Here is a 27,282-nt window from a genome sequence, read left to right as displayed (position 1 = left end):
TAGCTGCTTTAACCCCCATAGATCTGGCCATTTAGCTACTTTAACCCCCCCATATCTAGCCATTTAGCTGCTTTAACAGCCATACATCTAGCCATTTAGCTGCTTTAACCCCCCTACATCTAGGCTGTAGCAGGGAGAAGTCAGATACTGAGTGAATAAGTATTGTTTCTTGTAAAGAATGCACTTCATGCCATCCATTTAAAACATTCAATTATTTTATTTTGTGGCTGTTTATTACTGCATTGGAGAGAGAGAGACATATGTCTTCTCTCATGTGGTGGTCAAGATATGGCAGTTTCAACAAGTTAAACCTCCTCTACATTCGCTTGGAATATTTGATGTAAAGTTCAGGATACTGCTCTCTTTGGAACAGTATGAAAAAAAGGATGATTTGTTATGCTATTTTCAGTGTATGAGTGTGAGTCATATCATGAGTGTTTCTCCACCAACGGGTCTGGTGTCACATTCATTAACCTATTCTATAATGCTTGTTGTGCTGTGGGTGGAGGGAGAAGGTGGAACAGATAGAGCAAGACCAAAGCAGTGGTGGTGAGATTTCCTAGATAAATTATTCGCAACTACACATACCAGTTGAGTAAATTCAAATTGAACCAAATACAGTTTTAGTGAGTACATGTAGATCAAAACATCTTAAAATCTCATTAGAGGCATCTGGACTTCATATTAAACTTCAATATAACAAATAATAACCAAATTTAGCGATATCTTTATCAAAAGTACTACATTAACATTGCATTGCACTGTTGCACTGTGGATGTATATGGAATGTTTGGTTTATTTACACAGCTAGTATCATAATATATTATCTTAAATCACAAAATCACAGTCCTTTGTGAATAAAAGTCATTACTATTTTTATATATTGTATTTCAGATGTGTATACAGCACAGATACATTAGAGAAGTTGCAAGGATAGACAACATCAGCTATTTCCCGACCTTGAGTGACGCTGATAGCCCATGTCCAATGTTCCGTCCTGGATCAACATCCCATAAATAGCATTGAATGGCTTTCAGTTCCGAAAAGAACTCATAACATTTACTCAATGAGACGGTCTCATCTGGAGTGAGGCTGGGAATATTACATTTGAGGAATATGCAATGTGGTTATTTCTTCCAGGTAGAGATTGTCACATGGTGGTAAGGGAATTCTTTCAGTTGATAGTATGACAACAGACACAGCCCTGCTGTGTGTGTTTGTATGTGTGAGAGAGAGAGTGATCTGGTCTCTGCCCCTGTCAGAGGAAATGTCTGCACCTGAACAGTCTCTGAAAGGCCTTTTTGAAGTCGTCATTAAATATAGTGTAAATGAGTGGATTGATGAGGGAGTTCAGATATCCCAGCCAGGTGAGAAAGTCAGCTATCTTAGTTGAGGTGCTACAGGAGTCACACGTGTTGACAATCACCTCCTTGAGGAAGAAGGGCAGCCAACAGATCACAAACGCCCCAAGTATCAACCCCAGGGTGGACGCCGCTTTGCGCTCCCGCGTACCTGAGATACGCTGCCCTTTGAACGACCTGTCCCTGCGCGAGTCGTTGCAGGGACTCTTTACAGTGATACGCACGCGGTCTCCCTCCAAGGAGGGGTCGGAGAGGGACTTTTCCGGAGGTTTCCCGATGTCTGGGCTCTGAGCGTCCCCGTCCAGAGGGCAGGAGGGGAGCATACTCCCGTTGGTCAGGCCGGAGTGTCGGCTGGATCGGCTGGATCGGCTCACCCCACTGGCCCTGCTGGCCCGGCTGGCCCGGCTGGCCCCGCTGGCTCCCCTGCGCAGGTAGAGGGTCTTGGCAGCGCAGTAGATCTTATAGTAGAGGATGAGAATGAGGAGGAGAGGGATGTAGAAGGCTCCCAGGGTGGTGTAGAGCGTGAAGGCAATGTGGTGGTGCGTGAACAGGCACTGGTCTCCGTCCGCACTCCCACTGTAGTGCCTCCAGAGCAGAGGGGGGAGGGAGATAAGGATGGACAAGAACCACACCACCCCGACCGTCACCCCGGCTCTCACACCGGTCCTCTTCCGGGAGTACTCCACGGCGTCAGTGATGGCCCGGTAGCGGTCCAGAGCGATGGCGGCCAGGTGGAGGATAGAGCAGGTGCAGCAGGTGATGTCCACGCCCAGCCAGACGTTACACACCACCTGACCCATCACCCAGCTCTCTCTCAGGAGGTAGACGATGCTGAAGGGCATAACCAAGATGGCCACCAGCAGGTCAGTGACTGCCAGGGAGCAGATGAGGTAATTGGCCGGGTGGTGCAGCTTCCTGGTGACAATGATGGCCGTGATGACCAGAGAGTTGATGGCTGTTGTCATGACTGCGACCACGGACAGTGTCAAGGTGAGGAGAATCTTACTCGGGGGGGGTTTACTCCCGTCCTCCCCTTCTCCCTTGTTGGCAGTGCAGAGCCCCTCAGTGCAGTTAGAAAGGTCCATCCTAAAGAGGGGAGGGCAGAGAGAGTTGTGATAAAAATGAAATGATGTACAGAAAACATAGAGGCATATGTGGAAAGAGATTTGGGATACACTCGAGGCTACCTCTATAGGCTGAATGTGATTTAAGCAGACCTATTTCAGATAATTACATAAAAGCCTTTTAGACAAGACATTACCTATGAAAATCGCATGGACGAGTCACTCAGTGGGTGCGGAGTGCAGTGCTACTTCTCTCTCTCTCTCTCTCTCTCTCTCTCTATCTATGAGTGAGTGAGTATGTGTGCGACGTGCGTGCGTGCGTGCATGCGGGTGCATGTGTACCTGTGCGTGAGTCATAGGACTGTGTAAGCCAGGTTGCACAATGATAGACTCTGTGAGTGACTGGAAGTTAATACCTCTGGAGAGCGGTGCTTCTGAATGTAAGCAATTACTTGAAAGACAGAAAAACATTCTGAGGCTGACACATCAAACAGATATGATCCTAGTGCACCAAACAGATATGATCCTAGTGCACCAAACAGATATGATCCTAGTGCAACAAACAGATATGATCCTAGTGCACCAAACAGATATGATCCTAGTGCAACAAACAGATATGATCCTAGTGCACCAAACAGATATAATCCTAGTGCAACAAACAGATATGATCCTAGTGCAACAAACAGATATGATCCTAGTGCACCAAACAGATATGATCCTAGTGCAACAAACAGATATGATCCTAGTGCACCAAACAGATATGATCCTAGTGCAACAAACAGATATGATCCTAGTGCACCAAACAGATATGATCCTAGTGCAACAAACAGATGATCCTAGTGCAACAAACAGATATGATCCTAGTGCAACAAACAGATATGATCCTAGTGCACCAAACACATATGATCCTAGTGCAACAAACACATATGATCCTAGTGCAACAAACACATATGATCCTAGTGCAACAAACAGATATGATCCTAGTGCAACAAACAGATATGATCCTAGTGCACCAAACAGATATGATCCTAGTGCAACAAACAGATATGATCCTAGTGCAACAAACAGATATGATCCTAGTGCAACAAACAGATATGATCCTAGTGCACCAAACAGATATGATCCTAGTGCAACAAACAGATATGATCCTAGTGCAACAAACAGATACCAGCCTCATGCTTGAATACAGAAGCAATAATGCAAAAATAACGTCTTGAATGGATCAGGGAGAATCAGTCCCCAATCACTGACATGTCCCCATGTCACACACCCAATCATTCACACACACATGCACACAAGCGTGCGTGCACACACACACACACACACACACACACACACACACACACACACTCACACCCTAGTAAATAAAAACATATTAATTTAATTTCCAATGACTTTAGGAGAGGCGTCAGTCTTTCAATAATCCATCTTTCCCTCCATCCAATATCCAAACAGTATCCCTCATCTGTAGGATGAGGACATAACCTTGATACATAAAACACTTACAAAATTAGATTAGATTTAGATTCAACTCTATTGCCATTGCACAGAGTACACGTATTTAAACAAACAAAGTTTAGTTGTAGTTTAGCATCCAACCAGATTGTGCAAATAGCTGCAAAGTGCAAAAAATGTGATAATGTAGATGGTGCAAAGTATTACAGTATTAGAGTGAAGATACATGAGATGAATATCAATATGATACATACATTTATGATATGATATGTACAGTATGATATGTAGAGAACAAAGGCAATAGGTCTTGAGGTATGTAACATGTAAGATGTAGGCTATAATTAGAGAATAGTATATATAAATACATATGTGCAAACAAGCAGTAATGCAAAAGCTAAGTTGAAGTCCTCTAAATCGCTTTGGATAAAGGCGTCTGTCAGCTAAACATTTAAAATGTAAATGTACGACTGAGGTGAATGTTCCTGCAGGGAGAGCAGAGGGGTGTCAGATGCTACTACATCTCTCTCCCAAAAGCATTCTGCATGGCATCTGCCTTTCTGCATTCACAAACGACTAAAAATTCTCATTCATTATACACACACTCTTGAGACGCAGCAATCCAACTCTCAACACTCCAGGGACTAAACCCAGCCAGCCTAGTAATCAGCACACACACACACACGCACACACACATACACACACTCACACTCACACACACACACACACACACACACACACACACACACAAACACGCATGCACACACACACACAAACACGCGTACACACACACAAACACATACGCGCACGTACGTACGCACACAGCTCAGACAGAGGTTTATTCAATAATGCATCAGGATATGCATCAGCTGTACCATGAGCAGTCAGTACTGTCAAAATCACCGACCTTATCTATCTACTAATTGTTATTCTCTGCTATACGCTAAACTCAAGGCCTTGGGTGAGTGAAATTTGCTGTGAGTGATTGCACAGAGATGAACTTACAGTATGTCCCTTTCACGCATGCACGCACACACTCACACACACACACACACACACACATACACACACACACACACACACACACACACACACACGCACACATACACACACACACACACACACACACACACACACACACACAGGACAAGCAGTGCTTATTCATCATTGATTTGAGTATAATCAGCTCAATGAAATCCTTTAGAATCAAGTGTATCTCATGCATACATCCTCCCCCCAGTGGGTACCAATGGTGTGGGGGTTGAATTACATCATATCCTCATTATCACTCATTTCAGCTGTAAGTAGGGAATGACAGGTGAGGTATGGTGGGCTGGACTAGTGAGTGTTTAAGGTGGTCTGGACAGGTGAGTTATTAAGGTGGACAGGTGAATGGGAATTCAGACATACTCCCGTAATAATGCGAGCTGTTTCTTTCACTACATAGTCTGTGACATCATGATGAATGTGTGTGATACATGAGAGCCAGCAACGTGTAGCTAACATGTATATATATATATATATATATATATATATATATATATATATGGATATATGTCCACCCATAGGTCATGAGAGTGATAGCAGATGCCTTGGATAAGTCGTGGACAACTGTAGTTTGTGCTTGTTTATAAAGGGCTGGTATGATTTGCAGGCTGAAATGCGGACGAGGGAACTATGTAATGAGGCTCGATTACTTTCAACATGCGTTTAAAACCTGTGTTCTCAACAACATAGTATGGTCCGCTGCTCTAAAAACACTGTTTGTTATTGCTTTGTCTGAATTGTTAGCGAGAGACTATTTAAATGCCATAGCTGGGTTTGCACTTCACTCAGTTTTTTTTACCTGTGATGTTCTAAGAAACATAGACAAACTATCCTATAGGCCTACATAGGGTGATATTCGGGTGATATTCGGTGCTCGAGTTGGTTCGACGCACAGCCAGCTGCATACCCGATCACAATTGAACAATACCAGCATATAGCTTTGGTCTGATCCACCATTGGGAGGATGTATGCATGAGATACACTTGATTCTAAAGGATTTCATTGAGCTGATTATACTCAAATCAATGATGAATAAGCAGCTTGCACTGGGCCTGGTCTTCAAGATTCGCTACACCACAAAGACACCCAAGTACCTGTCAACATACTTCCAAAAAGTGAACAACGTCCACACATACAACACCAGAGGAAGCTCCACGAACCACGTTCAACCGCGTTGCACCACAAACAAGGGGTTAAACTCGTTTGCAAACTATGCAGTAAAAATGTGGAACGCCCTTCCTATAATCTTAAAGGAGTGCAAAACACTGCCCACCTTCAAAACCACTCTCAAAAAACATTTACAGGAGGCTGCAATCCGTAACTGGACCCTCTAAATCAAAAATCAGATTAAAAGACCCGAACTACCCACTGTACATACTTTGTGTTTTGTCCCCCGCCCCCACCTGTGGTGTATGTCCCCACCTGTCCTACCCGCTGTACATACCTGATGTTTTGTTGTATTGTTCTTCCCATGATGGATGTATTTTTATCTTGTAGATAGTAATAGTTATTTGTCTGTATTATCTTGTAGATAGTACTAGTTTGTTTTGTCGGTCTTACATGTAACGATGAATTGAGAATCAAGGACCCCAATTGAAATAAGCCAGTGGCTTTCTTGGGTTTTTATCCTGTTAGTTGACCTTGTATGTAATATGTACTTTCATGTACCTACTTCTGCAAATCTTCTAATAAAGTTTTCAATCAATCAATCAAACCTGTCTTTGTCCATCGTCATTGTAGGTAACTGAGAAACCATAATTTTCCCAAACAGGAGATTTAAGGGATGCTGGAGGAACTTCAAGCTTTAGTTTATCTCTCTGTGGCATGTTTGCTCATGTGTACTGGCTGAGATTATTTCAACACACAAAAAAGTGCAGTGGGTAAAAGAACGCTGCATTCGCTCGGTACACACACAAACCGAACTGAAGGACCCATACCGAAAATCTTCAGTACGTGTACTGTTACACCCCTAGTAGCTAATACAAAACTGCATCTTCAAGAGTCTGACATGCCACCTAGCTGTGAATCTGCATGTGTCTTATCTTTCAAGGACATAGCAGAGGACTGGGTAGGATATATGTTTGAAATCTCTCAACCTCTTTCAGCACAGCATGGTCTATGATGGACAGATAAATGGGGAGAGGAGCAACAAAGAGAGAGGGAGAGAGAGAAGGGAAGGAGAGAGAGAACAACAGGGAGACATTCTATTGAGGGGGAAAGAAGAGAGAGAGTGTGTGAAAGAAAGAGAGAGAGAAAGAGAGGGAGTGTGTGTGTGTGTGTGTGTGTGTGACAGAGAGAGAGAGAGAGAGAGAGAGAGAGAGAGAGAGAGAGATAGGGACAGATAGTGAGGGAGAGGGACAGAGCAAGCAGAAATATCAGGGGCTGTGACACAGTGATATGAGACAGGATATGATATCATTAGTAATATCAGAGAGACCTAACCCTAATCACTAACTAACCTATCCTAACCCTAAAACTGTTAAAAACATATGAAACCTCTATGCGATTTGAACTTCAACTCTAAAAAACGAAACAAAACGAGCATGGACGTTGTCATCTTTGTTGTCCATCTCCCATAGAGAAACCATGTCCATGTCTCAATCCATAATAAATGGATAGCATAATCTGGTGTGGCCTAACTGTTATCTTAACCACTCTAATACCTAATACTGCCTAACAACCATGCAAGTCGTTGCTTGGAGATGAGTAAGTGACATATGGCATATTCCTAACCCAGCTCGTAACCCAAGAAGGCCTATTCATGTAATGGAATGGGTCCTTATGAAACAGACTTTGCTTGAGGCAGGGCAACTGAAAAATACCTTCTAATTGGATGTTTTACGTATGGGAACCCTCAGAGGATCTGGGGAATAGGCTCTCTTTGAAATCTGTATTCAAACAGCGCAGCGATGAGGGGAGCAATGAACTCATTTGGGCTGAGTCACTTCTGTAGTAATTTAATGCTGAGAGGTGCCTCTAAAGGTGCCTTTGGAACCTGTGTGTCTATGTTTCTTACTGATGTAACCATATCTACATCACTCAGGCTCCTGGATAGCTTTTGTTTATCATTTTGTCTGTCATTTGTTATAAAGGATCAAAGTCACACAAACAAGGCAGGAATTATCTTTTTCATCTTGGTTTGAAAGAAGGCAATATTTAACTGAGATACACCATTTTACACACTGGAAAAAGGTCCCGTGATGTGAATTTTCATTCCTTTCATTTCATTTCTAATTCACCTTTTATGATTGACAAAAGAGGGAATTTCTGATATTTTCATGCCTCAAACGATCTAGAGTACGGTTGAATCTCAGTGCGTTGATCCGATTATATGCATCAGGCAAAGTTTGGAGGCCATGAAAGAACAGGTCAGACTGACATCATGTGATCCTAGCAGACAGACTATCTTTTTTTAAATTCAGACACAATCTCTCATCTGCCTCTAGGGAGAAGTTTTCATTTGTCATGTGTTCTTTTATAACTGCCTCTATGATGGATGGCAAGCCCAAGGTCACTCTTTAAGCATTAGGCTCTTGAGCATCTTACTCCTCTTAACAAGGCTCGATCCCCAACACCTTCTGATAATGCTAACAGCACATAATGGCACTCACAGGAGGACAGGAATTCATAATAGATCTGGTGCAGAGGTATGTCATACAGTGTAATTCACACACTCACATTATTCAAATGGACACACACATACACACACACGCGCACACACACACACACACACACACACACACACACACACACACACACACACACACACACACTCACACACACAGAAAGAGAGAGGGGCGTTAAGCCCTGTACAGATCTTGATCCCTTGACTGGCACTTCAACTGAAGAGTCATCAGTCATCAGTCTTCCCATACATGGCTGGCGTCACTCACAGTCTAATTTACTTGAAATTAATTTGTATCAATTGTAAGTCTGAGGAATGACTGTGATTTACAGTGTGTCTGTCTTAATAGACCATTTGAATACTCCTAAATATCACGAGAGCCCAGGTTCATTCGCACACACACACACACACACACACACACACACACAAACATGGATGATCACAAACAATGCAAGCTGTCTGGTATTTGCATATTGTTAGTTTGTTGCACACATCCTCAAATACCATTCTGTCACAGACTAAGAACAAAGTGATTTTTGCTACATTTCTATATCCTTCTGTCTCAAGGTGAAAGAATGAGGTAGGCATTGAGGCAGTCCATTCACTATGAAAGACATCAGGATAGTGGTTGTTGCAGTATTGCAGTATTGTATTAATGTTCACACATGCAGAGAATGAAGTGCACTGTTCAAGGATTTCTAAAGAGAGTCTGACAGTGATTATAATACATATGAAGATGTTGAGAGGTTGAATGTGTAGGCTCAATGAATATTCAAAACTATGAATCATTTCTATTCCTGAATAGCCTACATAATACAGTATATGGAAGAAGAATGTACCAAATGCACCTCAGTTATCTGTTTGAGAACGATGTAATCCATCGACAAAGTCAATATCATATAAAGTCAATATACAGTGCAGGGCATGACAATAAAAGTAGACAAACACTGAGACCATATCAGCCAGGCTGAGCATGATGTTGTCATAGAAATTCCATGCGCCAATTCCACATCACACCAGTGATGCCCATCGAAAGCTATCTTCTCTTCAGTAATGAAATGGCCTTAAAGGGAGCACGGAAGGGCCATGTTCAATATTTCATCTGATTTAATGAGAGACTTTAATACTGCCCTCCGCTGAGCTGAGCCATTGCTCCGGGTGTGGGGGGAGAGCTGCTGTTATAAATTAAATTACTGTTGGAGAAGAACATCCTACCTGGTTCCCCTATCATCAGATCTCTCAAAGGCAACTGGTGCTGCTGCTCACAGTGGTTTGGGTGGAGCTGTCAGGGTATGTTAATGGTTATGAAGAGTAGGATGTGGGGAGGGTTAAGCTGACACTAGGTACTAGATATGTTCCAATGGATGGGAACCAGAGGAAATGAGCACGCCTCTATCATAACCTGGCTAACCAAGATAATCTCATGAAGATGTGATGAATTTGATCAGCATAATCAATCAATGTGTACTATGATGTAGCCAAGCACCATGGGGATGCAGTTCTGACAGTTCTGTCTCACTAGAGATTATAGAAATAAATAGAATAATTTAAACAAATGGAGATGTTTAAATGGAGGGGGGGGGGGGGGAATTAGAAATTGCAAGATTCAGCTGCAACTATCAGAATTCCGACACATTGTATCAACTTATTTATATCGAATTTGTTCACATCACACCCACAGAAACCGGTTGATCTTGACATGATCACAGAGAACACAAGCTCCTCACCTGTTTTCGGAGGCAGTAGAAGGTTGTCAGTAGTTGGTATGCTGAATTCTCGCATCCTCCCGTTCATGTCCCAGATGGTAGGTCGGTGTGACCGAGGCGCAGGGAACAGATCAAATACATCCCAACCCTCTCCCTCCCGTTCCGTTAGAAATCGTCAGCATGCACGCGCTACCGGGAGCGCGCGATCCATAGTGGAACCGTACCGTAGCCCTGCTGAAAGGTGCGTCAGTCTGGGAGATGAGTGAGAAGATTCAATATACCATATTGCTTAGATTAAACCAAGCGGTCCTAATTCGAAATATATAGGCTTAGTCTATAAAATGAGGGTAATAAACGAATATAATTCAACTTTAATCTCAGATATATTCTTATAGCTGAGCGCTGAGTGAGAGAGTGGCAGCCAGGCTGCTGGCTGGGTCCTGATGTCGGATTCAAGTGTCACGTTTGAGGGGGGGGGGGGGGGGGGGGCATTACGCCGTATACTGCGTATATACACCAGGCATGCATTCTAAATCCCAGTACAATTAGGACAATCAACGCAATGTGGCCCTATTATATAACAATTACTGTAAACACTGGGCTTTTCATCATGTCATTTTGGGAGTCATTTTAAAACAGAGGAGGCAACAATGTAAACTAAAGCAGTTGTAGCCTATGTAGCAAGTATTTACCCCTGCTTCATCAAATTATGGCAAACCAAATACAGAGAGAGAGAGAGAGAGAGAGAGAGAGAGAGAGAGAGAGAGAGAGAGAGAGAGAGAGAGACAGAGAGAGAGAGAGAGAGAGACAGAGAGAGAGAGAGAGAGAGAGAGAGAGAGAGAGAGAGAGAGAGAGAGAGAGAGAGAGACCGCATGCCCATCCTGTCCCTAACCTCTGAAGGCCTTGTAGTTAATAGACTCATTGCCTTTCAACGTAAGCCTCTTCTCCCTGAGAGATAGAGGGAAAGAGGTGTGTGTGTGAGGGGGGGGGGGGGGGCATAGACCAGACAGGAGAAGATTTAGTCTGAAGGGTTTTTCTGGATTATAGGGCCAGCTGGAGCCACCCTTTGTCCCCCAGAATGGGGCAGTGGATTTCGATGGAATGTGTTGTTCTAGTGTTTTTTCTTTTGTCCCCCAGAATGGGACAGTGAATTTAGATGGAAAGTGTCAAATGAGAAATTCGTCAGAATCCTCTTTCTGTCATCATGTGGTCTGTGAAAGAGTCTCTGGACCAGGGGAAAGCCATGTTCAGAGGGGACTCTGGACAACAGACAGGTGACTTGAGATGTAATTGCTCTATGCAATTACATTAGCTACACATTATATACGGTACTTATAGTGGGGATCAGCCCAGTGGAGACTCAGAGGTGAAATACAATGTCTTTGGTCGGACGTTCTTTATCTGAGCAATAACTTTTAATAATAGCCTATATAGCCTACTGTCTGTCTTCCACACAAACCGTGAGAAGGTTTTCTTGAATCTGAAATTGAATGGACTTCTAAATCGTGCCACTAGGCTGATCACGAACATCCTTTAGAGTGTGTGGGAGTTGTCCTCCAAATGTTCTTTGGACTAGTTCAAAACTTTAGCTATGGCAACCACAGCCGTATATCTTTTTTCTGTAGTAATCTTGTGTTTGATAAAGGTGGCGTGAGTAATCCTGTGAGTTCAGTGTAGCGCAATAGCAAGCACTACTCACGCTAGAATTATCCCAGAGTTTCTGTCACTTGGCGGAATGTCAAATTCAGACTTAATTCCACAGTGACACCAGACCGCAGATCAATGTTATAAGCTCCTTTAGGATCAGGAAAAAAAGAGGATATAGAGTTTGCGCTAGACTGAGAGGGTATCCATAATACAGCATAGTGCACTTTTACTGTCCAGTTGACTAATTAACACCAACCCTAACCCTAACCCTAACTCTAATAGCTGGAAGCGGTTGCTGGAAGTCTCTATAAAGGAGGGACAACCTTGCTGTGAGGACAACCTTGCTGTGACTCTAGGCTAGGTTGTCATCAATGAATCATACACTGGGACACTCAGCAGCTGATAAGTATGATCACTGCTCCCCTCCCTGTCTGTGTCAAGTAATGAGGGGGATATCTGCATGTTGATGAGAGGAGCCAGAGGGATTTTTTCTTTCTACTTTTTCACAGTTTTTTCATCTTTCATGTGACATGCTCTCAAACACACACACACACACACATACACACACACACACACACACACATACACACACACATACACACACACACAAGGCTATCAGAAGAGGGAATGAACAAGAAAATATGACGTCCTTACATGAGCGACCCCACATGAGTGCCCTCACAATGAATATTTGATTAAGTATGGTAGATCTGGGGTGAGATTGGCAAAGCTTTCGGGGAAACTGACTCACATAACAAACGTTTTGTAGACCTCATATAGACTCATAACTCCGTATACCAATACTCCTAATGTATTCTAGAATAATCAAAGGGCTTCATAGAAAGTTTTGGCAAGTTTATTTTGTTGTTGTTGTTGTTGTTGTTGTTATTTAACTGTTACTTTAGGTGCACATAATGCATGTTGGTGTCCTAGGTCCTACGGTTTTGCTTAATGCAGTGTACTGTATTGTCATCACCAGTGTTGCCCCTGAATTGACGGTCAGTTTTGTATCCCTCCCTTCCTTGAGAATGAGGGTACACTGATGCTACATGTGTTCCTAAGGGCAACTACTATCTGAGGGTGATGAAAGGAGAGCTGTAGCTTTTTAAATCTGAGAACATGGGTAATCAACCTGTATGTCTGCAGTGATGACACACAGGATTTGGTAAATATGCACACAAGCTGCTCAACCCACACATTAAAGTACACTATCCACACAATACACATACGGTACTACACAAATAATTCAATACACACACAACCCACACAAAGCTCACACAACTCACACATTGCACAGACAACCCACTCAACATCTCTTTGTCTCTCACTTTAGATGAATCTTTCTATGGCCACAAGTGCATTACAGTTTTCTCACCCCTTGGCTCTCAGAGAAGTAACCCTGAGAGTAATTAATGCATTTCTAATTGGACCCTTCAGTGCAGGAAAGCTCTGTCCTTAAAATATAAATGCCGTGATTATCTAAACCAGCCTGGTCCCTTAGATGATAGTGAATGAATAGTAATAGGCTAGTGTTTGGAGCAAAATTACATTCCATGAGGCGAGGTGTGCTGTGATTAACTCAAAGACTGTGGGTGGCATGGTCTGACCCTCCTCCAACTTGTCCCTAAGGCTGTGTGTGGTGTGTGTGGTGGATGTTTTATTCACAGATGACTGCTCACTGTAGCAAGTCGTTGTCCAAAGTGTGTGTGTCTGTGCGTGTGTGTGTGTGTGTGTGTGTGTGTGTGTGTGTGCGTGCGTCTGTGCGTGCGTGCGCGTTCGTGTGTGCGTGTGTGTGTGTGTCTGTGGAGGGTTACCATGATGGTGAGAGTGTCCATTATGGTGTTGGAGGTGAATAGTTTGGGTGACTCATAATTGGGTCTCTGTGAAGTTGATCCCTCTCATGTTGTACATTCACCAAACACTGTATTAGGAACATTAATATTAATACTGGGTAGGGCCTCCATTTGCTCTCAAAACAGCTTCAATTCTTTGTGACATTGATTCCACAAGATGGAAACATTGCTTTAAGATTTGTAAGATTTTTCAGGTCTTTTCAAAATTCAAGCTGTGAATCTCCAGTTCTCCCACATCCCAAAGGTCTTCTATTGGATTCAGATCCGGTGACTGGCAAGGCCACTGAAGAACACTGAACTCATCGTCATGTTCATAACACCAGTTTGAGACAACTTTTGCTTTGTGACACGGTGCATTATCATGCTGGAAGTAGCCATTAGAAGATGGGTACATTGTGGCCATGAAGGGATGCACATGGTCAGCAACAATACTCAAATAGGCTGTGGCATTCAAATGATGAGTGATTGGTATTAACAGGCCCAAAGTGTGCCAAGAACACATTCCCCACACCATTACCCACCTGAATGAATGAGAAGGTGTACAGGTGTTAAAGTGCAACTTTAGCAAAGTGTCACCTTGCTGAATATACCACGGCAGCACCACCCGGGGAGGCATGCAATATCATACCAGATGTCAGCACTGACTTTGAGTAAAATAAGTCCCAGTGTAGGACTGTGTGGCATTCACTAAACCTGTCTTGATTTCCATACAATATCCTCCTAGCAGCAATATCCTCCTAGCAGTCAGCAGACACTGAAAATCAGCTTTATGATTTGGAGTAATATATTGAAATATATACCAGTGATTCCCACAGTGACTCTGTCAGCCATATTGTATGATTATGCTTATTAAAAAAGCCAGGGCATCTGTCACCCTGTGAATGAATTTGTTCAGAACAAACGTATTCAGTGAGGAGGCTGATTGGAGTAGACTCAAAATGTAATTGTGGCAGTTAATTACAAGGTCATAAATGTTGCTGAAACTAGAGAATCATTCTACTTTGCGGAGGTATGCTGGCTGCTGCTGAGGTTGACAGCACTGTAGGCTGAGAGACACGATGTGAGGATAAAAATAAGAGGTGGGCCCTCTGAGAGGACTCTCACTAAATACGATAATAGAGCTTGGCACTACACAGGAGAACAGACAGGACACATACACACACACACACACACACACACACACACACACACACACACACACACACACAAACAACAGAACTGGGGAGATAAGTCACTAAAAGCACACCAGTCAACCTAGCACAGCTACCTGAGAGGAACACCTAGATAAAACAGACAAAAAGACAAATAATGGTGGGAAATTAGAAAGAATAACTTCACTGGTAAAGATACTCTCATATTGCCATTGTTGACACACGATTTGAATGTGAAAAAATGATGTTTCATGTTTTTCTATCATGACTATTGTGACTATTGAAAGGTCTTCCATCTCCCCCCCTGCTGATGAGAAAAGTCGTTCCTCTGAAGAGTTGGACTCCACTGACATCCACAAGTCAGTCAGGCATGTGAATACTTGAGTGTCGGTGACTGTCCTTGCCCATCAAGTTCTAGCCAAACTAACTGCACTTTGCTTTTGGCTGTGCCACAGTAACACACTCATCACATTTTCTTTGGGGCTTTCCTTGAATTACTTGTTGAAGTAGATTATTTCACTAAAAACATCTTAACAATGCAACAATGTCCTAAAAATGACTAAACTTCTCTTCTTATGCATTCTGAGTGAGAGGACTTGTCGGAAGACAGAAGACACCACTTTTTAGAAACAGTAATTGTTCAATGTTTTCCCTGAGTGTGTCTCAATCAATAGTTGATTAGCTCATTATTCTTATGGGACAAAGGCCTGTCTTTCTTTCCCCTATCAGCTCCTCCTGATGATATGGTAGGAAGGAGAGGAAGACAAGGAAAGGAAATAAGGATGCTAGAACCCACGTGGGGCTAGAGCTGTGTCCCTATTGGCTGATGGACGGGGAAGACCCTTGTGTCTGGCCAATGGTAACAGGAGCAGAGCTCAGTTGTTGCAGTACTAGTCTGGCATCCAAAACATTCTGAATGGCCAAATCAACAGCAGCAGCTGTGGAGGCTTTTATCACCAGCATAATGAGTGAGATATGCGGCAACTTTTGCTAAATAATTGCTTGTGGGTTTTAACTAACACTGGGGTGGGGGGGGACAGCAACTCTCTCTGCCAGCTGGTGCAAGTATCATCAGCCCTTATGATAGATTCCCAGGGACTGTTGGTATAGTATTCTCCCACATAACAAATGTCTCTAATACCATTCTATGGGTGTTATTTCAGTAAAAATGAAATTGGATGAGTGCCTTCAATTGTGTACATTTGTATCAATATGCTATGTCAGTAAGGCATTGGGGTCCACTGATGCGAATGCAATAGTTTCTTCTAATTGACATGCAGTAGTATTTAGGACATGAAATGCAATCCCTCAGTAAACAATAGTGAAACATGTGTCCGTCCATAACAAATCCGAGCACACCGACAGGGAACTCCAAAGCCATTGTTAGTGAAACTGAGGGATGAAGCCAGACACTGATTTAAAAATGAAAAGACCATCATTGATTTCCTGTCACATCCCTGTGAGAGGTGCAGTTAGCCCATGTTCAGCTTGACTCGACAGGAGCCACACACCACGGCAGTCTGTCTGTACCTGCACACACAGAGACACATTCTAGATGTTGTAGTTTCTTGGCTATTATTGTCCTCATTAAATGTGCGATCTGGAATTCCAACAACAACAAGGCAGTCTCCTTATATTTGTTTTATAAACAGCTGAGGGATGGGGGTGGAAAAATGTAAGCACTCTCAATTTCATAGACAGACTGACCACCATGAGATCAACGTGTTAGTTTTAACCATGTTTTGAAGCTATGCAGTGTTTGTTTAATTGCATTGTCCCCCCCCCAAAAAAAAAGTAAAATAGGCTTATATTTTGGGTAAGACAGTTGAGTTAAACTAATGAGGATTTTATAAGTTATATTCTTCAAGAATATATATGGAGGCTATATAGTGAACTGAAATGTCCAAAAATGCATGTACTAATCTCAGATTGATCCTTTAAATGGATAGGACTACTGCCATTCACAGGCGGTTTTCCACCATTGCCAGCACTCTACCTTACAGGGAATGTATGGTATAAGAAGTTGACACCCACTATGGTGTGTGTGTGTGTGTGTGTGTGTGTGTGTGTGTGTGTGTGTGTGTGTGTGTGTGTGTGTGTGTGTGTGTGTGTGTGTGTGTGCGCGCGCGTGCCCTTGATGTCCGTGTGTCCATCACTGCACTAACTGGGTCAATCCCTCAAACTAATGTGAATCATGTCTGATCAGCAGGCAGTCAGGATGTGTGGGACTGGCAGGGATTAACCAGGTGTGATTCCTTCTGCAATTAATGCATCACATCCTCTGACTCTTCTATTTGGATGATATCTATAGTGGTCATTATATGTGGAGGTGGTGTTGTTTCCTATAGTATAAGGTTCATGCCACACGCACACACACACACACACACACACACACACACACACACACACACACACACAGACACACACACTCACAGCATGAAGTGAGCATGAAATTAATTCGGTCCCCCACTGAGATCCTATCATAATGACTCTTTTTATAATGACGTTTTTAATTAGCTGTTAAACATTCCTCAGTGTCTCTACGCATCTCTCTCCTTTCAACTGGTAGAAGTGGGGGGGTTTTCCAGGCGATTGTGACCGAGGCATTTGAAGAAATAAGAAACCAGGGCCGTAGCTCTATTCACACCAGAGCCCAGCGCTAATTGGGTGAACAAGCTGCATGTTGCACAGAAGAATACAGTGTTGCTCTATAAACTGGCAGGCATGTCCGAGACGAATTCATTATAATGTTGGACAGTACTGTACCATGGAAAACATAAACAACCCACTAAAAATTTGAGTATCTATGTAAATATATGAGCTAGATTAGGTGGCTAGGAGCATCTGCATCATATTGTGCAGTATACTGTACAGTCGGTCTTCAACATGTAATGCTGTTCAGCAAGCATCCTTGGAGACACAGACTACACTTAGTATCATATTTGTCATACAGTCATGTTACCATACTTGTAGTGGTGGTCTAGTGGATAGCGAGTTGGATTGATGATCAGAACATCATGAGTTCAAATCCCACACGGAAACACCACCACTAGTGTGCCCTTGAGGCCCTCAGTTACTCCAGGGGGAAAAAAAGTCCCTGTAATCTGTAATTGTACGTCGCTTTGGAGTAAAAGCGTCTGCTAAATGGCAAATTCTAATTCTTATCCTTCAGTGATGGGTTCTAATGGCCCAGATGGACTACAGCAGATGGGGGTAGCAGACATTTTGTATGTGATTTAAGGAAGAAAGGACGGATGGAGAGTTGGTGAGAGGTATGGATGGATGGATGATTGGCAGGAAGGAGGAATAATGGACCTGTGGAGGTTTTGAAGCCATATAGGTCCCGTGTGATGTGCCATGACTCCACTCATGCATTCACTCCACCGTCTCTGACAGTCTCTCGCTGAGATCATAGGCCTGGTGTCTGGTGTGTGCGCGTGTTTGGAGTGTTTGGAGCAAAATTACATTCCATGAGGCGAGGTGTGCTGGGATTAACTTAAAGACTGTGAGCGGCATTGTCTAACCCTCCTCCAACTTGTCCCTAAGGCCTGTGTGTTGTGTGTGTGGTGGATGTTTTATTCACAGATGTGTGTGTGTGTGTGTGTGTGTGTGTGTGTGTGTGTGTGTGTGTGCCCATGTGGACACATGTTTTCCACAGTATGACTTTACTGTGGTAGAGTGATGGTTAGAATTCAACCCTACTTCCTCTGTGAGTTATTATTTCTAGCCTTCGCTCGTCCTTGTCTTCTCCAGCTCCTCTCACCTGAGATGAGCTGCCCCAGGTAAGAACTAAAGAACTACCTCCCACCTGAGAGAGCAGATGGAAACAGAGAGAGGCTGAGATTGACTTGTTTTTTTTCATCTTGTGGGGAGGAACATCACATCATCCCACCAAACATGAACATCTCCAGGAATGCTGCAAGATCTCCATCCCTCTACCTCACCTCTTTTCCTCTACTCTCCATCTTCTTCTCTGCATATCATTCAGGTTCAGCCAAACATCTCCACAATCTTCTTCCTTCTCCTCCCCTATCTCAAGTCAACCAAAGGTGATTCACACAGAGGTTTTCATCTGGCCATTGGTCCCACACTGTGCTATAATAGCAATGTGGCGGTGCTGTAGTGGTGGAGTCCATTGAATTAGCAGAAGAGCTGGTTGATCAGGATCTCTTCAGGCTACACCTTAACTGCTCCTGAGACATCTACTACTCCCCAGCAGTGTGTCTCCTGAGACACCTGCTTTCCCCTATACTGTGTCTCCTAAGATTTATACTTCCCCTTTGTACTGTTTCTCCAGTGTCTATAAAACATAAAAAATAAAAAATAAATCTTTCTTCTTCTAGCACGACGACTGCCAATGGCCCCTGGCCTGAGCTGGATTACTCTTCCTGCTACAACTAGTGAATTGATGATTCACTTGCTTAGTCAAATGTATCGATTGTCAAAGTCGCTTTGGAATAAGGTGTCTGCTAAATGCCAAAAATGTAAATGAATTATCCAGCCTGCCCTGCCTCCTCCCCCCTAACTAGGGTCCTTGTAGCTTAGCGACACAGATTTGTCTTTCATCAGTGGGCCTGTTTGATCTGTGCCTCTGGTCCATGTGAGAGAACAAAGGACGAGCCCTCCACTTGTCACAAACCGGGCCGTACGGTCATGACAAACAGAGGGAGATGCACACAACCAAGTCAATTATCATTAAGTGTTAACCAAAAAAGAACATGAAGAAAGATATGGAGTGTGTGTAATCAGTAAGGTCAGTAGTGTAGGTGAGTGCCTGAGTGGAAGAGTGTGTAGGTGTAATGTTGTATGTAATGATCAATAACCAAAGTCAAACGGCAACCAAAAACAAAGGTGTCTCACACCACGGGGCTTCCAGAGAGACTTTAAAGACCCAGCCCAGGTGCTGCCAATAAGCCAGACCACCTCTGCCACGCCCACCTCAGGTACCTGCCAGGATAGATCAACCATACAAACCCAGGTAACCGGGTAACAGGCAGAGGGTGGAGAGGGTCGCCTTATTACCATTCAGATTATAGTTCTTATAGTCAGTTATTATAATGTTTCTGTATGAAGCTAGGCTACGGCCTGTGTCATCATCTGACACTGATATGTGTATCACCCTGCTTCACTTCGTCAGGGTTAAGCAGCAGCCTTCGACATGTGCATTACGTAACAGTACTTGGCCTGCAGTACATTGCAGAGCTCCCAAAGACAAAAGCCAAGCAGATTTCGAGATATTGTGTCAGCTGTTATGGGAAGATCTGTGCCAGCTGCTGTGGGGAGCTTAGCTGTGTGGAGAAGACGGTGTTACCTGTGTCTGTGACTATCTGTATGACAGTGAACTCAAGTAAAGTATTTTAATACTGTGTGTGTGTGTGTGTGTGTGTGTGTGTGTGTGTGTGTGTGTGTGTGTGTGTGCGTGCGTGCGTGCGTGCGTGCGTGTGTGTGTGTGTGTGTGTGTGTGTGTGGTGGATGTGCCTCGGTGCGTGGGTGGATAGGTGGGTAGTTGGGTGCATGGGTGCGTGGGTGTGTAAGTGCGTACGTGCGTAAGGACGTAAGCCAGTATCCATGTGCCAGCTGACAGCAGTGAGGAGAAGGTTATGGGTATGATGAGGTGGTTGCTTTGTCTTTCACATCCGTTCAGATCCTTAAAACTCAAACAGAAGATTGTGTGAAAGCCTATAAGGCCACACAGTGATCCAGTTCGTGTTTGTGTCTCTGGCACTCCCACCCACACACGGAGGAGGGTGAGAGAGCATCTCAGTAACATCTGCTCTGAAAGACCATGATAACTTGTGCTGATGCTCTCTCGACCTTTCCCCCTCATGTGTCAGTGTGTTCCACCAAACCACCCTGCTGCCTTTGGTCGTTGTTACACGGCCCCCTGGTGGCCAGGTAGAGGCATTGCTCTTCAGTATGGCTCTGCTGTCTGCCTTGCATAAGGGAGACACAAATGCTTGCTGTGTAATACAGAATACTACTTGGTATAGGAGCAACTCATATGCTGTAATGGGCACTCTTTTGTATGTATTTGTATTTGGACATTCTAGACATTTCTCAGAGCTTTTTCCTCCATGTCTTTAAGAGAGATGGCTGTAACACCACAGGCTGTGTATATCATGGAACACTGACATTCATAAAGCCTGTCCACCCAGTGGTCACAGAGGTAAACAACTTCCCTGCAGTGCCTGTTGCTTAGTTACCGACTGCTTTACCATGTACAGTTTGTCAGCCAATTTTGGCTGAGGAGCAAGTGGAAGTAAAATATATAACGACCTGAAGTCAACTATCTCTGAAGAGCTCTTTCCATGATATCCCCCCGCCCCCCCCCCCCCCTCTCTCTCTCTCCTTATGTTTAATTCATTTACTACATTTTGTACAAAATGTTCTCTAGGGTTCTCTAGATTCTAGAGAATATGAAGTTGTTGTAAAACCTCCAGCCTGCTGCTGTGTATTGACTCACAGGGTGTCCTTGCTGTTGCCTGTATAGCATAATTTGTTCGGTTGAAATGTAGTCATCAGAGGGAAAAAGACCCTTTAAGTATACACAAATAACTAACCAGGCTGCGAGATAAAGAGACTGGAGCAAGTTGTTTTTTTTCTCTCTCTCTCTCTTTTTTTCTCTCTCTCTCTTTCTCTGTCTCTCTTTTGCTCTCTCTCTCTCTCTCTCTCTCTCTCTCTCTCTCTCTCTCTCTCTCTCTCTCTCTCTCTCTCTCTCCGTATGTTTCATTCATTTGCTATATTTTGTCTTCAGAACAAAAATGTTCTCTAGGGTAACAAAAAAATACTTCCAAATGATGTCTGTTAATGCTGTAACGCTGTATATTGACTCACAGGGTGTCCTTGCTGTTGCCTGTATTTCTTCAGTTGAAATGTAGTCAGTGTCAATGCAGCAGAGGAAAAAGGCCCTCTTTGGAGTCCCATAAGTATACATAGACAACTGACCAGGCTACGATTACTATGGAGGGAGAGGGTGAACTCAAATGCTTTGGCAGTTGTATATTGATATGAAAGTCTCTTTAAACATTCAGCACACTGATAAATTATGTTTAGCAAGTGAAATAATAATGTATGTGTATTTCTCCGGAGGCAGAGAGCTAATATGCACTCCCAGGGTTGAGGCTCAGTGTGCCATAGTCTTAGAGGAGAAGGAAGGCTCCCCAGATATGTCCAGCTGGAATGGTAGGTCATGTTTTTGATAGTTTTCTGTGTCACCAGTATTGCCGTGCTTTTCGTATTTCTGGTTATTTTATCTGGATGTTTGCAATGATGCATGAGTAAACCTGTATATTGCAGAGCTACAATGGACTTGGGATGAGAATATAAATATGATCATATCAGCAAAATGGAGCAGATAACCTAATGTAAATCAATACCAAAAACTCCTGTGTTCAAGTATCACAATCTATATTTTGGCACATTTTGTGGATTTACTTTGCAATGCGTTCTGTGCCTAAATGTCATTTAAAAATAGAAAACTGAATTCCTATGCTGTCTTTATCTGTCTTCTATCACCATTTACGACAGTGTAGCCGGGACATTTTTAGAACATTGTTATAGAGAGCATTTTCATAGAGTCATAGAAAATGATTAGCCATTAGTACTTTTGTTCACGCACAGTCCTCATTGACCATAGAAGTGTATCGCTGTGAATCATAGAATTTATCTTCCAAAGTCAAACAATGACAAACCAATTAGTTTTGACTTAAATAACTGAGCCTCGCTGAGTGACTGTATAGAATAACCGAAACAAAGTTCCTGTAATCTTTTCAAAGACAATAAACGAACTGAGACAATTTCATTTGGCAGGCAATTATTTGGCTCTGACATTTATTAAATGAAAAGAGATAAAAAAAAACATGCCCATGGGAGAGCTGAGACTTTCTCCTCTCTCTCCTTCTGGTTATCCGGTCTAACCTTTAGACTGGGAGGGATTGTTGAATATGTTGATGAAATTACCTTCATAGCCGGTGCTTGGTGTGTTTATGCAGTACACTCTGAGTCAGAACACGCTCTGGGCAGATGTTTCAGGACTGAGGCATAAGCTGCTATCGATATTCATCAGCGCAAAGGACTGTGTTTGAGCGTATTCAGCAGTATACCAGAACCCTGCTATAGTTCATGTTTACATTATGAATGCAGGAACAAAGCTGCTCATGTTTACCTCAGGTGACATTTGGTCTGTTGTTTCATGCCCTCGACTAGAGTGGTTAGTGGTAAACAGACCAGTGTAACATATCTAAAAATGTACTTGCCTCAAGAACAACTTTGATGAAAACATATGTACAGTATGCTACAAATGGCTTTGTTTTGTTATATAACTGATGATTCACGCTGCTGTTGTACAGTGATGTATTGTCAGCTCTCATAAAATCATATGTAACATTGTTGGAAATGTTATGTGTTTCTTGCATTGTACATTTTGTGATAGCTCCCACCAACCCCAAGCCCCTGCTTTCCCCTCCCACACAGACACACACACACGCACACACACACAAACACACACACACACACACACACACACACACACCTGGCCACCATTACTGTACGTATGCGTGTGTGTCTTGGATGTGATACCTGTGAGAAGGTGAGAGTGTGTCTTGTTCCCACTGCTCTGGTGGATCAGGCTCGGTGTGTGTATATGTGTTGGCCTGGGCAGCGAGGGGCCGGGGCTGGGGCAGGTGCTGTGGAGAGGGCCCTGTCGGCTCATGGTCCCCACACTAATTAAGTTGAGGGTCTTTGTGTGTGTCTGCCTAGCTCCTGTGATGGGGCTTTACCAATACACACTCCTCTCACATCCCCCCTCTCCCCCAGATCAGCCTGCCTTTGTCCCTTTACCCTGGGAAAGGCTTGTCTTCACAGCTCCCTAAAGCCTGCGTTTACCTGCTCTGACTCTCTTCTGTACACCGGTATACTGTCTCTCTCTCTCTCTCTCTCTCTCTCTCTCTCTCTCCTCTCTCTTTGCTTCAGGGAAGGAGTGCCTTCCTTCTTGAAATTAGCCTTGACAATAGCAGTTTTTTACTGAGACTATGTACTAGTCTGTGGAGGATTTAAAGGACTTCCGACATCGCCTGGAGATGGTCAGGTTATATAGGAGCTAAACACCTTACTGAGGACATGCACACACACACACACACACACACACACACACACACACACACACACCACACGCGTGAGTGCACGCACGCACGCACGCACAAACACGCACACACACACACACACACACACACACATACACACACACACACATACACACACACACACACACGCACACACGCACATACACACACGGGAGGGCATTGGAACCAGCAGGATCCATCACCTGTGACAGTTTGAAATTGCTTTGTGAATTGTGTTTACTGTATCATGATTATTTCTGAAAACTCCTAAGCTCCAGAACTAAAAACTCAATGTGTTAAATGTTAAATGGGTCATTCAAAAAAAAAAAAAAAGCAGCACATGACTGTGAAGATAGCAATACAAAACAGACAGTGTTTATTTTATTTTTTTAGATCCATGTGGTGTACAGTACAGTAGCTTGGCGTGTTGGGTCATGCCCACACATCCCTCTGCCACCTGCTGCCTAGCTACTGCCCTTAACACTTAAACTAGAGTTTAGGTCAACTAGAGCCAGAGTCACGTGCAGGCCTCCCTCCCCAGATTAGTCTAAATCAGCACTGATGAGACCTGTTGTCTTTAGCAGAAGCACAGCTGAAGCCCACACATTACTGACACAATGCTGATACAATAGCAGCCACTTCCTGTCATAAGCCTGCATGTCCAGGTGGTTCTGAAGGCAGCAGGTAAGGTTTATACTGCAACCTTAGCCTGCATTATGGTAAAAGCACATTTCACACACTGAAGCCTTTCCAAGGAGGGTGATATCAGAATAGTGTGCGTGGAGGCGTTGTAATATTTGCACGTTTGAAATCAGATCGGAATTTTGCATTTTTGTTGGACGATGTGTTATTCTGTTAGAACATATTTAAATGAAGATGTGTGTTTTTCAAAATGCAAATGCATACGCTTATTGACATTTCCTTCCATTTGAAAGTATCACTCATGACTATTCACTTTCACGGTCCCCTTTCATAAACACAGACAGTGGAATACGATGGACATATCTTATCTCCCTAGCAATTCCTGTTTGATAATCATAACATCTGTATGCTGTACATAGACAACTCCACAGCTTTGCAAGAGAGAGAGAGAGAGAGAGAGAGAGAGAGAGAGAGAGAGAGAGAGAGAGAGAGAGAGGCTATCAGGTTTCTCTTTCTCTGTACTGATAATCCAGGCTTTGCCAAATGAGGGCTGGAGAGAGCAACTCTAGCCTCTGACATGGCCACAGCTCTGGGGGAGGTTAGGGGGGAGGGGGGGCATTAACATGGATGAGCTGCCCATGGGGGTCTCTTAAGGAGGGGGGGGGGGGGCGGTGGAGATGGGCGGGGTATAAATACCTGCACTGGACAGGCGGGGCATCACACAGGTGGACTCAAAGGGAGGCCAGGGAGCATCAGGAAAGCAGGGATACCTTTCCATCTGAGAGAGACCATCCAGAAGAGAGAGAGAGAGAGAGAGAGAGAGAGAGAGAGAGAGAGAGAGAGAGAGAGAGAGAGAGAGAGAGAGAGAGAGTGAGAGAGAGAGAGAGAGACATCCCTAAGAGTCACCAGCACAGGACCAGCCCTCCCCATCTAAGCGGTACTGGTCTAGGGAGAGTCTGAGCATCTACCTGTCAGGGTGAGAGGGACCGGTGTGGCTGAGAGAGACTAGAGCAGGTGGCCACATTATCTGCACAGGTGAGAGGAGCTCCAGCCCGACCTTGAGCCTTGCCAAGAAGAGAGGTGGGGATAGCGTACCTGTGTACCTGTCCAGGTGATCAAGATGTCGTGTCAAGCGTTCAACGCTGACTCCTTCGCCACGCTGGCGGGAGACTCCGCCCTGCCGCTGCTCATGCACCATGCCTCTGCTGACTGCCTGTCTGCGTCGACACACCCACACAACATGGTCTCCACAGGTAACCTCTGAACTTTAACCCCAAACCGTAACCTTCTAACAATATTATTTCAGTCAGGACACTTACCTGTTCGTCATGTTTAATGAAAACGGTAATAGATTTGAAGTTTGGCGTAATTGAATGGCTCCGCTCCGTGTAGTTCCCTGCCTGATGATTTATGTTTAAACAACATAAAATACAAAATAATAGCCCATAACTATCAAACTGCCTGTAGGTAGATAAATACAGAGCGGCCGCGTGGGTGGAGGCTGGGGCGGCGTGTTGGACGACCAACAGGTGAACTGTCATACGTGTGAATCAGCTGTCTGTCTTGACTGCACCATTTGAATTGATGTGTCTGAACTTATGTAAACTTCCTAGCTGTGCCTCAGCCATTGAAACCTATGGTAACCCAACCCTAACCTCTTCCTGGCTCACAAACACACACACACACACACACACACACACACACACACACACACACACACACTAAAGCTGAATACTGTATGTGCATAATTGATGCAAAAAGCTATGCAGATCACAGCACAGTTAATGAGATTCATAGTGATTTCCTGAAGACTAACACTCGTGTTTCCATTGACATACAGTTGTGAATGTTGTATTGTCATTACCATTCCCATTATAAGTAGGAAGGAGAACATTTTCATTAAGTCATTTTTGTGTTAAAGTGCTTCAGGCAGTGGAGGACGAATTAGAATAACAAATAGCAATTTATTTAAATAAACCAAAATTATGTTAATGTCTAATCAGCTTGTTTGGCCCAGCTGTTTCTCTGCCGAGGATAATTAGTGAAGTGGGTGTATTATTAGTGTGACAAGTTTGATAGCAAAATTAGCAGCTGTCTACTGTGTCCAAAATGTAACACAGTTAGGAGGTTCTGTGGTGGAGATTCAAAACCTGCTGATTGTGATAAATGCCACTGTCCATTCATTGTCACTGAAAAGGAATCAAAGCTGTGGAGCGATTAACTCACTTAACACTACAGAGTGGACTACAAAGAATGGAAGTTAATCACATTCTCTGTTCGTCATGTATTCCCATTAAGGTACAGTCTGTAAAATCCTGCGGCTCATTGTCGATTTGCACAAAATATGTGCAGGTTTAAAAATGTGTTTTTATTTTTGTTCATATTATTATTATTATTTTGTTTTATTTATAAAAAAAAAAAAAAAATCTCCATGTTTGAGACACAAACACTGTTGTAATTTATGTATTCAGTAGTAGATTGTGTGTGTGTGGGGGGGGTCGCACAGGAAGAAGTGGGAGAACAGGAAAAGAAAAAGTATTTGTTTATAACTATTAAGAAATATCATGTTTGTGTACTAAATGAATGACCTGCTTTCCAAAAAGAAAACAATAAAA

At 43.5% G+C, this 27,282-nt stretch overlaps 2 protein-coding genes across 2 annotated transcripts in view; one reads left to right on the top strand and one right to left on the bottom strand.

Annotated features, from left to right (window-relative positions):
• Positions 1-1,258: 1,258 nt before the first annotated feature.
• htr1fa (5-hydroxytryptamine (serotonin) receptor 1Fa) lies at positions 1,259-2,446 on the bottom strand (the record flags this gene model as incomplete). The annotated part of the gene is made up of 1 exon (XM_080535772.1): positions 1,259-2,446. One exon carries the CDS (start codon positions 2,444-2,446, stop codon positions 1,259-1,261), a length of 1,188 nt encoding a protein of 395 aa, XP_080391898.1.
• Positions 2,447-25,787: 23,341 nt separating this feature from the next.
• pou1f1 (POU class 1 homeobox 1) overlaps positions 25,788-27,282 on the top strand; it is a gene marked incomplete at both ends in the record, with an annotated part of 4,111 nt that continues 2,616 nt past the window's right edge. Inside the window, one exon of the mRNA XM_080536819.1 lies at positions 25,788-25,920. Coding sequence (XP_080392945.1) covers positions 25,788-25,920 — 133 coding nt within the window. The remainder of the gene's footprint in view (positions 25,921-27,282) is intronic.

The sequence above is a fragment of the Nansenia antarctica genome (assembly GCF_963989245.1).
Source record: "Nansenia antarctica genome assembly, chromosome: 7".
Classification (NCBI taxonomy): domain Eukaryota; kingdom Metazoa; phylum Chordata; class Actinopteri; order Argentiniformes; family Microstomatidae; genus Nansenia; species Nansenia antarctica.
This window is presented reverse-complemented; position numbering and strand designations above follow the sequence as displayed.